The 15,827-nt window shown below is 38.0% G+C and overlaps 1 protein-coding gene across 1 annotated transcript in view; it reads left to right on the forward strand.

Annotated features, from left to right (window-relative positions):
• CLSTN2 (calsyntenin 2) overlaps positions 1 to 13,230 on the forward strand; it is a 233,504-nt gene extending 220,274 nt beyond the window's left edge. The window contains exons 14-16 of the mRNA XM_037407422.1: positions 1,034 to 1,157; positions 2,710 to 2,894; positions 3,531 to 13,230. Of these exons, the coding sequence (XP_037263319.1) occupies positions 1,034 to 1,157; positions 2,710 to 2,894; positions 3,531 to 3,743 (522 nt within the window). The 3' untranslated portion in view covers positions 3,744 to 13,230. The remainder of the gene's footprint in view (positions 1 to 1,033; positions 1,158 to 2,709; positions 2,895 to 3,530) is intronic.
• The last annotated feature ends 2,597 nt before the right edge of the window (positions 13,231 to 15,827 follow it).

The following is a 15,827-nucleotide window of genomic DNA, read 5'->3' on the forward strand; positions in this document are numbered from 1 at the left end:
TTAGATTAGTTATTTTTCACTTAGCCTGACATACTTTTCTTTCCTGCAGCAGTAACCTTTTCAGCTTTTCCAAGCACTAATCCCTTACAGTAAGTTTTATAATTTGTTCTTCATCAGATGGAGATCATTCCTGGTAATTTACATGGTTTCACATTTCTTTGAGGAGGAAAATCAGCATATGGGTAACAGCCACATTGGTTCCGCTCCCCAGCCATGGTCAGTTCCCCCAGGAGTGTTCAGACAGCTCTCTGGAGCTTATTCTGTGTGCTGGTACTGACTCCAGTGCAGCACAATGACCCAGTGACTGAGCATTACTGCTGATGCACCTCAGCAGGAATCATGGGCCTCTTCTGAAGAACCAACTTATCCAGCCTAGAACCTAGGTACCAAATAACTACAGGAAAGGGAAGGAGCTTGTTAGCAATAGGCTCAAACCTTAATAATTGGCTCTGAAAATTTTTACATGTCTACATCGTATTGAAAATCCTTTTCCCCTTAGCATTCTGCAGTCCTGGTGATGACTTCAGAGTTTTTGCTTATAACTATTGGTAGGACAGAGAACTGATACGATATTCCTCAAAAAAAGTCACTCTGAAAGGAGGGACACAGGAAAAACTGAAATTTATTTTAATTCTGTCTTCCTGTTTTAGTATAAACTCAATGAGTTTGATACATGCTCTGTCAGTGTTCAGAGTGACAAATCTTTTACTGACTTTCAGGGAACACCTAAAAGTTGATTGGTATAGAGAAAAAAAAGTCACTACTTATCCAGACAAGTAAATCAAAAAAACTGTTTTCTGTTCCACTTCATAGTTTACAGCTAGAAATGTTAAAATGCATTTTTAGTGCTAGAAATGAGAAATATATTAACCTATGTATTTTTCACTGGCATAAAAATTTGGCCTTTAAGATCTATATAATAATGTTCCTATCTGCTGATGAACTTCGTAGTTCAACATAATGTATGGAGCCAACAGGTTTGGAATATCGAGTGTTCTTTACTATCTGAGCTCTTATTTTTCTCTTGTGCCAGGTTAATATTCTACACAGCTCCAACTCCAACTTCATGGACCATGTAAATCATATAATAGTACAACCACAATTTCTCCAGTCTGTCCAGCACCCAGAGGGAAGCATAAGTGCTGTTCACAACTCAGGTATGTGACAACTTTACCGAGACTAATCATAATGATTCTGGTATGTCAGTATTGCCCTTGTGACTCAGCCTGGTCAACAAATAGAGCACTGAAGTTCACAGTTCCAGCTTCTGAAACCTTGCAGAGATCATGCACAGATAGGAAAGAAGGTGACATTGAAATCTCTTCTTTCTCTCCAAAGAGATACTTTAAAGGAGTCCTCTTTAAAGGTTATGATCCACATAGTTAAGAAAATGTCTTGTTTCTAGTACTGAATGGTGTGAAGTATAATATTTATGCTCATTTTGTCTTTGTACGTCTGTATTTCCATGGTATATTGATTTCTGCCCACCCATTTCTAAGCAAAAGGAAGAAATGTTTGTATTAGTTTTAAAATTTCTTAGCTGCTTTCCAAGCCTCAGTCTGGAGCTCTCTGGGGAGAAGATAGGTCCACCTAACCATATGCGAGGGTGTTAGTATACATTAAACAGAGAATTTAAATTGCAATTTTTGACTATATGAATTAAAATATATATCCAAATCTGAAGCCTTTTCAATGAAGTTAAACCCAGAGCAAAGAATCTGTTTAAATGCTGGTTTCTGAAATCCTTTTAGCTGAATGATACATACGAAAAGAAGCAAAACTGATGAAAAGTGTAGGTAATTATAAGTAGTTATATACAGTTACGCTTACTGTATTTTTCTGTACACTTGTACAGACCATTTTTACTAATATTATACTGAATTTATGCATAATGAACTATTGCAAGCTGGTTCTTTCTTCGTTACTTTAATATTGTTTTGATTTCAGAGTTCCATTCTTACAGACAGGGCAAGGTGATAAAATGGGCTACAGAAGTACTGTAGCTCCCGGAATTGCTGTATCTAGGTAACAAAGGTACATGGAATGGCAGCACTTCGCCTCTGACCTAATTATGGAGCTGGGAGTGTAAGATTTCTTCCTGTGACTAGCTGCAGACGGAGGCTTCTCAGAGTGCAACAGAACAGTGAGGAAAAATGTCTTGAATCCTTGAGAGCCTCCCAGGAAGATTGTAACACAAGCAAATAGAGCTGCAATGTGTTATTTTATTTCTTGGAGATTGAGATTTAAATCACAGTACTAGTGTTTGAAAACTTTAGAAATACAAGCTTTGGGACATACTTTATCTCACTAGTGAGTTTAATACCTCAGCTGTAATCAGAAGGGGACAACATGCAAGACAACTGAACCTTATTGCAAAAACACTTGTTCTGAAACTAATTGATTCTGCACTGATTGACTACTTGTCGTCTGTAATAAATTGGCTTCAAGAACAATTGGGAGGCATAGTCACTTTTTGGTTATGATTTATAATATTCATTATAAGATACTGTAAACACCATTTGTGTATGCTCTGCCTTAGTCAGTGGGCGCTTGGAAACACTTTCTGTAGTCCCAGGCACAGGGCAGATGGCTGATTCTCAATCCAAAGGAAGAGGTGCTGAGAGGAAAAACTAGATGATGTATTTAGTGTTTTGTAGGGAATATCTTCCACAAACATAAGCCCATTCCCTTTTCCACCTTTTGTTCCAGTTGTTCCAAGTGTGGCTACTGTCGTTATCATAATCTGTGTGAGCATACTTGTTTTCATCATAACCTTGGGGGTCTATCGAATTCGGACAGCTCATCAGCACAGCTCTGCAGACAGCGAAGGAAGTAAAGAAAACGAAATGGATTGGGATGATTCTGCTCTGACTATTACCGTCAACCCCATGGAGGTACATAACTGAAGCATAGTTTTATGTCGTGATACTACTAGGAGTTAGTGTCTGGGCTGGTAGCTTGCTCAGCAGTGAGTTTTAAGCCCCTTTCAGAGTAAACTTGTTTAGGTTTCACAGAACAGTTGAATGTACGTACATTCAGGACTCCATCTCAGTTTTCAGCTCCTTACACCATGATAATACATAATTGAGTACTTAATATTTGTTGTCATATATAATTACTAAATAAGATAGTGAAGAAATTATTTGGTATAGCACTGTATTTGGATCCTAGGTACCCAAGATGATACGAGTTACTTTGGTTTTAACTTTTTAATGTAAGCACTAATACGCTCAAATTAGGGGAAATGATCAGCAGTTTAAAGAAACTGGCATTGAAAGGTTAAATTCTGGCAGCTGGACTAACAAAGCTATTGCTTATTGACATTCCATTCTTGTTACAGTATTTTTTAAATATTTGCTGCTGAATTATGTCGTATTTGATGCTTAACAGTTACATGATGGAAAGCAGATTTTCCCAGCATGTTAGCTTTTCTAAATGTGGAATAAATGCTCACATTCTCACAGCCACTGTCTAGCAAGGCGGCACTTTTCTTCTACTGGCTCTCTTTCATTTCTTTAAATGTACTGTAGAAATATGAAAAGCCTCACCAGACAGAAGAGGAGAGCGAGGAAGAAGACATAGAAGACGAAGAGGAAGACACAACCAGTGCTGAATCAGATGAAAGTGAAGAGGAGGAGGAGGAAGAAGAGGAGGAGGAAGAAGTCATTGTCCAGAATGGAAACAAACAGAATGCCACCAGGCAAGAGCAGTTGGAATGGGATGATTCAACACTCCCATACTAACAGCCCTCCAGCCACATTGCTCTTTTGTAACAACCAATACAATGCTTTTTCAGAGTCTATGTATTTATTGACAGGATTTGAACCTCTGCTTGCCTGTAACTGTTTTGCCTAAAATGATCTTGTTGCAGTAATCGGTAATGATAGAACTGACCTTTTTCTTACAAATCCTGGAGAAAACATGGTACAAACATACTGGCATCACCAGTAATAAAGTAGGGTAGAACTTGATTGGTTAGCAAGCGTAGTTCTCTATTTCCTGTCTCTAGACCGCAGATATGTGACAAAAGTCCTGTCACTCAATCCAGAGAGGTTTTTGCCTTTGCTATTTTTTCATACAGGAGAGATTTCAGCTTATTATGAAGAATTACCTGTGGGTCCAAATAACAGTTGCCATTTGACTGACTTACGCTCTTACAGGTGTAAAACATAATCCACCTTCAAAGCGGGGCAGAGTTTTAGTGCTACAGGTGACAGAGACTGAATTCCATTTGTCAGCTTGTCCTGCCTTCTCGGATGTTAACCGTCTTCTTCAAGGGAATATCTAGGACTTGACACAATGCATGTGTGCCTGTGTAGAAGTGGACAGTGTGTTTTTCAGGCGTGCTGTCAGAACCTTCAAGGCAGGGATTTTATCTAACCCACCCATAGAAATTTAAGAGATTTTAAAAAACCCAGCAGAGCAATGGGCTGCTGAAGGTTACTAAAAAAAAAAAAATAATAATCATTGTGTCCACAGATAGAGTAACACAATCTTATGCAAACTGTAAATTCTAATGAGATTGATTTACAGAAAACCTTTAGAGCTGCTCATTAGTTATGGATTGAGGAATTTGCAGCAACTTGAAGCTGTAAACCGTCTGTCTTGTAAAATCATTAGCTTACTGCAGTATCTTACTGGAGTAGTGGGAAAAAAATGACCCCATTACTCCATAGCGATGTATGGTTGAAACTTAAGTAGTGATTCTACATGAGGAAAATGCTCCCTTTTGCTGAACACCAGCTGGAATTCCTCTCTGACTGTATTCTATAAAACATTATGCCCTATTTCTTCTGTACCCTTATCCACCTATGAGTGGCACAAGAGAAAGTGACAACATACACAACTGTCAGCTCTTTTGTGCTCATGATTCTCCCTTACTACTTCTTCCTGAAGCCATTAATGTTGAGAAAAGGTTTTATAAAGAACAAGAACAAATAAAACCTACCTGGAACCAAAAGAAGTGAAAACAAAACCTAAACTCTTAAAAGGTTGAGAGAGTATTTTAGTTTGTTATGGTAACACAGCATATTTTTCTTAAACACAGTATAAAAATGAAAAAAGGAAAAAAAAAATCAAAAAGCAAAGCTACATACAATGTGTAGATAAGTCTGTGTGGTGTGGTTTTTGTCCCCTTTCCTTAATTATCTTTGCATCTTCAAATGCTCTGCATACCAAATGATGCAGCACTTGCTAGGATAACTGTTCTAATGCATAAAAACAAAATGGCATGGAAGTGAATGCTGCCTAGTGGTTTGTCTGGTGGTTTGTTGTTTTTTTTTCTAAGTACATCCTTTTCTTTACAATTCCATCATTGACTTTTGCTTTTGTAATTTGCTGTTCAAAATGAGCCGCTTCCTCTGCTCTCTCCCAGAGAAACAAGCAGTCTTGCCAGGAGAGGACCTTGCTGAGTACCCATGAATGGTAGTTGATATTGCAGAGTAACTTGAGCGATCTCGAGGGTATCCACCTCCCTCAATACTATATTATTAGCAGCTCTGGAATGTAGAGAGTGTATTGTGGGTCTGCGGGTTCTTTTAATTGCAGTTTCTGCATTTGATAGTTGCAGGGACAGATTGACAGCAACTAGACTTTAGAGTTTAATAACTAGAAAGTAAATGAAAAGAACTCTTAGTAATTAGTTTTAAAATTAGAGACCCTCATGCTCTTTTTATTGTGCCAACAATCAGGTTGGCTTATGATTGTTTAGGCTGGCAACATAGAGGTTTTCTTATGTGAGCAGTCCTGTTTTATTTTTATTCTCGTCTCTCACATATATTAAACTTACAAGAATATTTGCAGAATTAAGCCCACATAAATACAGTCTATCTGCAGGAATAAAGATTGTAAAATTGGCCAAATTTTCTGTTAAATAAAATAATTAGTTTTAAAATATCTGAATCTCTTGAACAGAAATTCTATGCTTGATCATTTTCCAATATTTAACTCATTTCCTAGTGCTGATTTTTGTTAGTGACATGAAACATGTGCTGATAACAAACATTATACAGAGCCTATTAGCAAAGCTTTCTGCTCAGGAAAAACAGGTAATTAAAAGGAGATATTTAAAAGTCAATTTCAGAACTGGACTTAATAATAATAATCTGGAATAACAAAAACTTAAAAAATAATTTATCATCACAGAAAACATTAGGGCAACTTGAAAACAGCAATTTACAACCTTATTGACGGCCTTTAATTCTTTTATATGTTCATGTCTTCATCAGTGTGTTTCTCCATAGATTTTTATCTTTTTGTTACTGGAAGCAAATCTTTTCAGGTCATGCTGGTATATTACACAAGAGGCAAACAAAGTATTTTCTCTACTGTAAATAAACCTACATTTTTAAACCTAAGTAATACAGGCACGTGTGTTATCACTAAAATTTGGATTGCAACACGATATTCAGCAAATTAAAATGTATCACTGTACTTATTTTAGATTTACTTATTGGAGTGCATTATGCAGCATTTTTCATTCAAATAAACAGAAAAGTCCTTTTCACAAAATGTTAGTGAGAATGAGATACTTCTTCACAAAATGAACTTTAGAATATTTGTATAGCAGTTGATAGCATTGGCATCATTGAGCAAAAGCCTACTAGTAGAATAACAGAGAAATCCCACTTTTTCAAAAAAAAATAAAATATTTTCTCCCCTTCAGGAATTATTTTTTGCTGTAAACTACTTGCTTGCTTAAAACCAAACCAGAACATATATGTGCATACATACACAGACATGCTTTTTTTTTTCCCCCTAATCAAAAGCCAGAAACGTCCTCTCTGAATAAAGCGTTTAGAATCATAGAACCATAGAATTGTTTAGGTTGAAAAAGACCTGGAAAAGTTTCCCAGATCCTCCTTCAGGCCCTTCTTGTAGATGGGTGTCACATTTGCCAACTTCCAGTCAACAGGGACCTCCCTGCTTAGCCAGGGCTGCTGGTAAAGAGTTTGGTGAGCACTTCTGCCAGCACCCTTGGTACCCTCGGGTGGATCCTGTCCAGCCCCGTAGACCTGTGTGTGTCTAAGTGGTGCAGCAGGTCGCTGACCATGTCCCCTGGATTATGGGAGCTTCATTCTGCTCCCCGTCCCTGTCTTCCAGCTCAGTGGGCTGGGTGCCTGGTCTGACTATTAAAGACTGAGGTAAAGAAAACATTAAGTACCTCAGCCTTTGTCCCACATCCAGTAAAGGATGGAGATTCTCCTTACCCCTCCTTTTGCTGCTAATGTATTTATGGAAACATTTTTAATTGTCTTTTACAGCAGTAGCCAGACTAAGTTCTAGTTGGGTTGTGGCCCTCCTAATTTTCTGCCATGACATTCTTACAGTCCTCCTGAGCTTCCGGCCCCCTCTTCCAAAGATCATAAACTCTCCTTTTTTTTTCCTGAGTTTCAGCCAAAGCTCTCTGTTCAGCCAGGCTAGTTGTCTTCCCACCAGCTCATCTTTTGGCACATGGGGACAGCCTGTTCCTGTGACTTTAAGATTTGCTTCTTGAAGAATGCCCAGCCTTCCTGAGCTCCTGTGCCCTTCAGGGCTGCCTACCAAGGGACTCTGTCAGCCAGGCTTCTAAACAGGCCAAAGTCTGCCCTCGAAAAGCCCAGGGTGGCAGTTCTGCTGACCCCCAACTTCTCTGAGAATCAAAAACTATCATGTCATGATTGCTGTGCCCAAGACGGCCTCCAACCATCGCACCACCCACAAAGCCCTTCTCTGTTCACAAACAACAGGACCCGCGGGGCGCCTTCCCAAGTCGCTCACTCACCGGCTGTGCCATGAAGTGATCTTCCACAGCCTTCAGAAAGTTCATCCTGCAACTCTGAAATGGCAGCTGCAGTCTTTGGCTCTTCGAGATGTTTATCATTAGCCCAGATGCAAGGTTGAGCTATGAAAACACACAGAGGTGGCTTTTTTACAGTAGCAATAAACAAGTGCATCCAAAAAATCCCCATCTCTGAAGACATACCCATAACACATGACATCAGGAATCTGTAATGCCAGAGGTCTAAAATGACATCACATCAATAAATACCTTTGAATTTTTTAAGTTGTAGTGTAAGGCTGGGAGAAGCTGCAAAACCTACAAATGTAAATTCAAGATGGCGATACACTGTTATCTGAATTAATATAACCACATAAGTTGCTTTTTGTCATCAATAGCGCACATTTCTTTTTCACTTCTACCCCCTCCACAGGTATTTTATCTTTGCAAGTAAACCTTAAAATCCACAGTTGTTAAGATTAATCTCAATATTTACTGCACTGGCTGGCAGCAGTTTTAATTAGAAATAAATATGTAGTGTTCATGATATCTTTAATAATAACTAAAATATGTTATTTTTTTCATTCAAACAGGCAATAGTATCCTGCAGTGGTGGCTTGACTGCTTTTTAAGTGGCGATCTTCCTTGCCAGGGACTAATGAGAAGGTGCAGTTTATTTCCCTTTCTGGTATGTTGCAGTGCTAGGCTTGCAGCGAGCACATACCATTCTCACTTCATTCAGGAAGAAAATAAGACTCAGGGCCAGAGGGTTATAAAGTTCCTCTAGTGGGATGAAATCCACTGTCCCCATTGCAGGAGCTGTGCTGGCCTGACCCTAATCTGAAAATAATGCCATGGGACGTTAGTAGCCCCAGGTTAAGCACTGAGGATCAAAGGAGTAATTCAGTAGCTGCCCTTACTTTATTTTGGCAACCCCTTTTGAGCCCTGCACTTAATTTGTGTCTCAGCTGTCTCTCCCTCAGCTGTAACCTGTGAGGCAGCTCTAATGCTTTTACCTGGTGAGGATCCCGGCACGTTGGGACACAGCACTTCCTCTTCTGGAAGTTTTGGTGCCCGCACATGCACATCACCACCACCGTCCATGCTTAGCAGAAGATAAGAATGAAAGACCTTTCTGAGGTGACAGCAGGTAAAGGTCTGGCGGGCTGGACCCATGGAGCTGCTCCTGGTATCCTGGAATATATATTGTAATACCAAAATCAAGGGTGTTTGCAAAAGCATATAGATACTTAGAGAGGAAGAGGAAATTAAACTGTGAGGACATCTCCAGGGCTTCAAAAAAGTCTTCTCTTCCCTTAATTCACACATGCTGACTAGATTAAGTATCTCAACAACAGTATATCCTGATCAGTTTTTCTATGCTTATGGAAAATGGCAATAAAACCTCATAGCAAAATACAATTTCCATATAAACAATTTTCAGGAATCTAGCAGTAGGCAAAGGAGCCAAGCACTCACCATCTTGGTGTCTGACATCATGACAAATGTCCTAAATTTTTTTTCTTTTTTTTTTCAAATTTGCTTCACTTTTGTGGAGTATAGCTGTTTTCTGAATGTATGCTGTATACTGTTTCTGCACTACTCTTAAAAAGCACCACTATGTTAACAGCAAGAGAACAGCTTGCTTGGCAGAATAATAAAGGTGTCATAGCTTGTAAAAAGGTGTTTAAAATATATTTACAAATCTGTTTCTTGATGAAATCCTGGTGTTGAAAAAAAATAATTTAATGAAATAAAATTTTGGACAAACATTGACAGTTGGCAGACTGAGAAATAACAGCGATATGAGCAGAATTTTGAAAATGTATACACAAACTGATACATTATACTGCATATACACAATAGCTTGTATAAATACAAATTTTAAGTAATATTGTATGTATGAGTGTATATATACATTTAAAAATACGTGTTATCTAGATTGGAAATCCACCTCTTGTTTTATCCAGTATTTTCTATGAAGCTGCATAGATTCAGGCAGCTCAGCTAGAGTTGCTCTGAGATTGTCTGAAAATGCTGGAATCAAAGTATATCGCATCTGTGCCCTTAAAATGGGCCAATCTATGGCTTTTTAGTATCCCAGTCAGATGCTAGTCAGCTTGCTGTCTCACTGGTAATTGCAGACAAGTGGCCAATGAGCTCTGGTTCTGCCCTGATAAAATTACTGAACAAAAGAAGGTGAAATATTTGGGGGAACCTAGATAGGCAGTAGCCTCATCTTGATGTTTCACTTACTTTTGGCTGTAAACCTTGGGATTAATGCACCTCTGGATGATCCCTGTAGCTGCTGACCGTTACTTAATATCTGCTGAAGGCAATTCTGATACACCAGTTGGGCAAATCTAAGGAAGAGATAGAAATAAATAATAATTAAAAAAGACTGTCATAGATGGCAAAAGTAAAAGCACCTTCAAAATTACTAAAAATATTACTGTTAATTGTACATAATGCTGTGCTTCACAAATATGATTTTCCTTATGTTTCAGCCAGAATCATCAACCATATAATAGCATTAGGTTCTGTCTCCTCAGACTAAGCTGAGAAAGATGACAAGCTGCTTTGTTCGTGCCACATCCGCATTGCTCACAGTTTGCAATCCTCATAGTGTAAAAGTGCCACTCCAAAGAGCCATAATGGCAGCCACTCTTGTCCCTCAAATACTTAGGTGTTGCCAAAAAATCAACACTCCCACGGTCACGTCTAACCCATGGAACACTTTGCAATATAATACAAATACTTTCTACAACACCCAGAAGCAAACAGTGATCTGTACAAATCTTTGTACATTTGGGTCAAATGTTTGGGGTTTTGGTTTTTGTTTGTTTTGGTTTTGGTTTTGTTTTTGGTTTTTTTTTAAATAAAATCATAGTAAGCAGTGTGGGGAGTATTTTAAGCTGAAACATATCAAGCCCCCTAATGCTGCATGGTTCAGACTTCCAGCAAAGGAGATGACAGTCTCAGATGAACCAATAAAACGAAGTGTATCCAGTGATCAGACTGTTTACTTGAGCATTAACATGTTTTGTTGGTTGGGGTGGTTTTTGGTTACTCTCTTGGAATCCAGATTCTTTTTTATTAGCATGGAGAATAAAGACAGCTTTGAATGATGACTGCTCAAGCTAGAGTAGACTAACACATACTCCATTAACATGCACAATCTCAAGAAATATTTCTGCTAAATCTATCAGGAAAATTACTCCATTGATATTTCAGAAGGTAATTATACTTCATTACCTTTGTACAAGTAACAAGGTACAAGCCTGGTATGGGGTTTTTGTTTGTTGGTTCTTTTTTTCTTTAAGAAGACACAATCATAAAATAAAAATTTACAAAACTCAAACTGAGCAAAAATGAAAGGGAAGCAAGGGCTTTCATTTCATTTGCCTAACAAAGCATTTTAAAACAATAAAAAATTCTAACCCACATTATTGAAGCTTAACTCAAGAAAATGAACCCATGAGGTTTTGTATGTTCACCACTTCATTCCTGGTGATGAAGAGGCAGTTACCAGGTGGGCTACCCTTTTCCCCAGAGGCGTTTTGCTGCCTTTTGAGTAGGTATTGACAGTGCTTCACGAATTACATTTCTCTATTTGTAAATAGGAATAAAGATAAATGACATCCTTCACAAAGTACTGTGAGCCCTGTTGATGAAAAGCACTGTCAAAGAGCTTGGTGGTGTTGCGATTCAATAATTGTGTTGCAGCTGCACTTACAGCTCTCCGTTGTGGAGCACCCTATACATACACAAAATCAATGACAGGATGGTTACAGTCAAGAACTTTGGGTTCTTTTTTCATTAGTTACTGCCTATGTAGAAACACTCACCATAGTTTGAAACATTACAAACATTTAAAACAAAGTTTAGAAAAAGTTCTCATTCCTATTCGCAACTCGTGGAAATTGTGCATTCAGCAGCTCTTGAAGCTACAGGGCTGTGTCTTGTCAGTATTTATGTCTGTACTGAGAACAAAGCAGAATTTTTTTCCCCAGTTAAGTACATTGCCTAATAAAAGGGTGCAGCTTTCACTAGGCAAGGAAGAATAAAAAAAAAACCCTGCCAAATGCAAAGAGAAGCTGTCCTCAAATGGGGGACAAAGCTATCCTCATAATTTAGAAACTCAGAAAATTTAATGGGAGTAAAAGACGTTTCTGCTGGCCTACCTATTCTTCTTTATAAATCTGAATACAAATTTGGGTTTTCAGAGGCATTTAACTTCCTAACCGGATAAAAGTTCTTTCAGATTCCTTTAAGCATATTATCCTATAACATAAGTTTTGGCTGAAGTTTTCAGGATATCCTAAGGGAAAAAAAAACAAAACAAACCAAAACACCACACACACAAAAAACCCAAACACATTGTTAAAAATACAATGTCTTTTTTTCTTTCTATTGCTGTCACCTCTAAAATATATAAATGGATACAAAAGATTTGATTAGGTAACCCTGACCAAGTCTGTGACTACAATGACATTTCAAACCAGTACTGAAATTGGCAACAAATTCTTGTCTACACTCTACTTAACGTGCACACATATAGATGAGAAGGTGGATAATTGTTTTAACTGGGCATGCTCTTTGGAATGTGGAATGGATCAACTGCAGTCAGTTCCTTTAGAAAGATTATTATTATTTAGGGAAGAGTGAACAGGGAGGTAGAAGAGAATAATGCATGAATAACAGACAGAAAGAGTTAAGGTTTCCAGTTGATGTGGAAAAGCTGGAATTTAATCTTCTAGAAACAAAGGACGTTATAAGCTTGAGTGTCAAACAGTAAGAAAATGGAAACATACTGTTTTCATGTCAGAACTGACAGCTGTTAGAATAAACAAGAAGAAAATGAACATAATGTTGAAGGACTGTAAGATGACCATATGTGTGTGTATACATATATATTTTTATGTATGTATAAAAAGAAAAAAATAATCACCTAATCATTCCCAGCATGGAGGTGGTGGTTGTGGTAATGAACCTTAAGGGGAATTACTTTAAGGTAAATAACCTTATTTAGCATGGTTTCTGCTGTCCATAGCTGCTTCATTAGTTACAGTTACGCTACCTCCAGCAGAGCTGGGAAGGGAGCAAGATCATGACAAACGTTGCTACACCATGCCTACATTAAGTAGGAAATGCTTTACGGCCAAGGCAGGCCCATGGTGATTTGGGCCAAAACACTGATGTCTATAGTGACTCAAATTTAATGGTACAGTTACCACACATTTTAATTTGAGTAAGAAACAGAATTTTTGCACACAGACAACCATGCTGATCAGTTTTAGAGATTTTCTATAACCAACATACTACATAGGTTGGATGAGGAACTGGGAACACCCAAGGAAAACTGTACTCCATGTTGCAAAGGCCCTTAAGTAAACTTTGTAACGATCCACTTTCCTAAGGTACCACATAGTTAGGAATCTTGATTTTTGAAAATACACAAAAGAAAAAAATTTTCAAGGATAACAATCATCCCTGGACAATTTGGAGAGCTGAAGCTATTACCTCCATTCTCAGAATCAACTATTGGCATGTTTATTGTTAGATCCTTAACAACCTTATCCAAAAAATGTGAGGTACATCTGAAACGATGTTTTCTTTATATATTCCATTGTAAATACTGCACCACCAGAATCTTGAGTAAATACTAGATTGTGATTAACAGGCAGTTCCATTCAAAGGGTCATCACAACAGGGATGGAAAAATATACCAGCGTGGGTTATTGCTTTGCAGATTAATAAACACTGTGGTTAGGATTCCTAATAACTGTTTCATCTAAATTTCAGTGTGTTTAGAAGTTGCTGTGAGACTCGTTAAATCCTAGAAATAAAGATTAGTAGACAGAAAAAGTAGTACAGCTAGAGTATTATGCTAACAATGCAGAATTGTTCCCTAGAATATATTTTCTAGTGTTAGAGGCGGGGGTGGGGGGGTGGGGGGTGTTTCAACCTACTTAAGTGTTTCTAAGCCTTAGGCTTCAACTGCTTCCCCTGAGAGATTATCCTAGAATCTATTAGAATTCACCATTAGAAAGCTTTTCTTGGTAATGAATTTAAATAATCCTTTTGTAATTTTATCTCATTAGTCCCAGTTATACCCTCCTGCACCACCCTAAATAATTCCTCTGACTGTGATTTGTATCCTTTTAATATTTTTAGATAGTTATCAAGCTCGTTGCCTTTTGTCATTTATTAGAGAATCTACAAATCCCTCCTGCTCCCAATTCATTCCTTCAGCCTCACATTTCCTACCTTTTCATGAGATGTCATTTATACACAAACTAAAAACCCTGGTATCTCCTTAAATTAGTCCGTGAGTTCATTCTGGTAAAGTGCTCTGTCTTGGTGTGTGTCACTGCATAGGTTGTCAAAGGTTAAACAATAAATTTATATTGAAACCTTATTTTTAAAAAAGTCTTTGCTGTAATCTATGGGTAAGTTCTCATTTAATATGAACTTGGCAATGTCTTTTATGTTGGTATGAATTAACAAAGCCAACCAATAAACATTGGAGCCAATCAAACATAATACAAGTAGTAATTCTTTAAATTTAGATTGTCATCATTAAAAACAGACATTGTCATTCATGTGCCCATGCTTTTAAGTGTCCCTACACTAAGCAGTAAGTATTACCAATGCATTCCTTTAAAACAGGTTAAGTATATGTGTTCTCCTCAAATCTCACTGATACAATGTACCTACTTTCTAGCCATATGTTAACTGCTGCAAAAAAACAGAATTGTGCCAACTTTTCCAGGTACTGCCATGCCTAACATTATACTGCAAATTTGCAATGCATTTGTGGTCTCTGACTAGCACAATGATTATATGGTTGGTTTTCAAGCATGCCTCAAGCAAACCTCTGCTCTCTGGCTCAGAAGCCTCATTACACAGGCAAATAGGAAGGATGTGCAAAGTCAGCTTGGGTCTTTTAATTGATGTATTTCTTCTTCTGCCCCTACCTTCTGTACCTGAAAGCCAAAATGCCAAAACAGAACTGAAATCCTTGTGTTCAGAAGCCCACTGAGACCAGAGCAAAATAAAACTTATCTTCCTCATTTGCTCTGTCTGGTAGGATTGGTGCTAAAGGGAGAGCAGGCACACTAAGCCTTCCAGTGTTGACTTCAAAGGTACTACACACTTCCCTCAGCACATCTCTGTCCCTAAGAGGTGTCAGTTAGAATTGTACAAATAATACTGTAGGGAATGGTGAATTGCCGTCAGTGGGTTTAGCTGTCCAAAGAAAGATGACTGCCTTGACATTGGCTAACACAATGGGTGAAAAAAACTAGCGGAAATACCTTTCAGTTTTCTAAAAAACTCTGTCATCATAGCTTTCTGTCACTTCTCTGCCTACCTTTCCAAAACCAGCCATTGCATGAAGAGCAACAGTCTAACAATCTAGGTGGGGAGATGGTTAGACCTTGCAAGGTGAGGTTGCAATGCAAAAGGAGAGAAAAACTAAGAGGAATTCCTGGGCAAGGAACTATAGAACATGACTTCAGTTGTGATGAACAGCAGAGCAGAAATAAGACATTCATCCTGAATACCATTGGAGTTTGGTGGAAGGGGTTGTCTCTAGTTAGAATTAACCATATAGTTATGAAATATATGTTACTGAAAGTGTGGGAATTTGAAGAGCTGAGAAATAGTATCATCATGAAATTAGAGCTCTGAGCTCTAATTGGCTGGGACAATTCTATTTCATCATAGCTTGACAGTAAAAGAAATACTTCATCTGCCTGCAAAATTGTAGAACTTTTCACACACAGGTCATCATTTCCTAGATCTGCTTCCATGTTGGTGCATTAGTCCTTGTTGAGGAGCAGTAAATGCAGTTGATAGCATGTATTTTGTGGCTTGGGATTCTTTCCTAGCAGTCCAATCTGTGTAGTTGTGGCCACTTGTATTCATAATAAAAAAATACCAGATGCAACTCAAATAAATATATCCTGTATGGTTGTGACCCCTTAAGTGCGTCTCAAAACAACAGGCTCTTCAGTCTAGAAGATATGCTCATTATATAAAACATCTTAATGTATGTGTCAAA

This window comes from Falco rusticolus, chromosome 13 (assembly GCF_015220075.1).
Source record: "Falco rusticolus isolate bFalRus1 chromosome 13, bFalRus1.pri, whole genome shotgun sequence".
Classification (NCBI taxonomy): domain Eukaryota; kingdom Metazoa; phylum Chordata; class Aves; order Falconiformes; family Falconidae; genus Falco; species Falco rusticolus.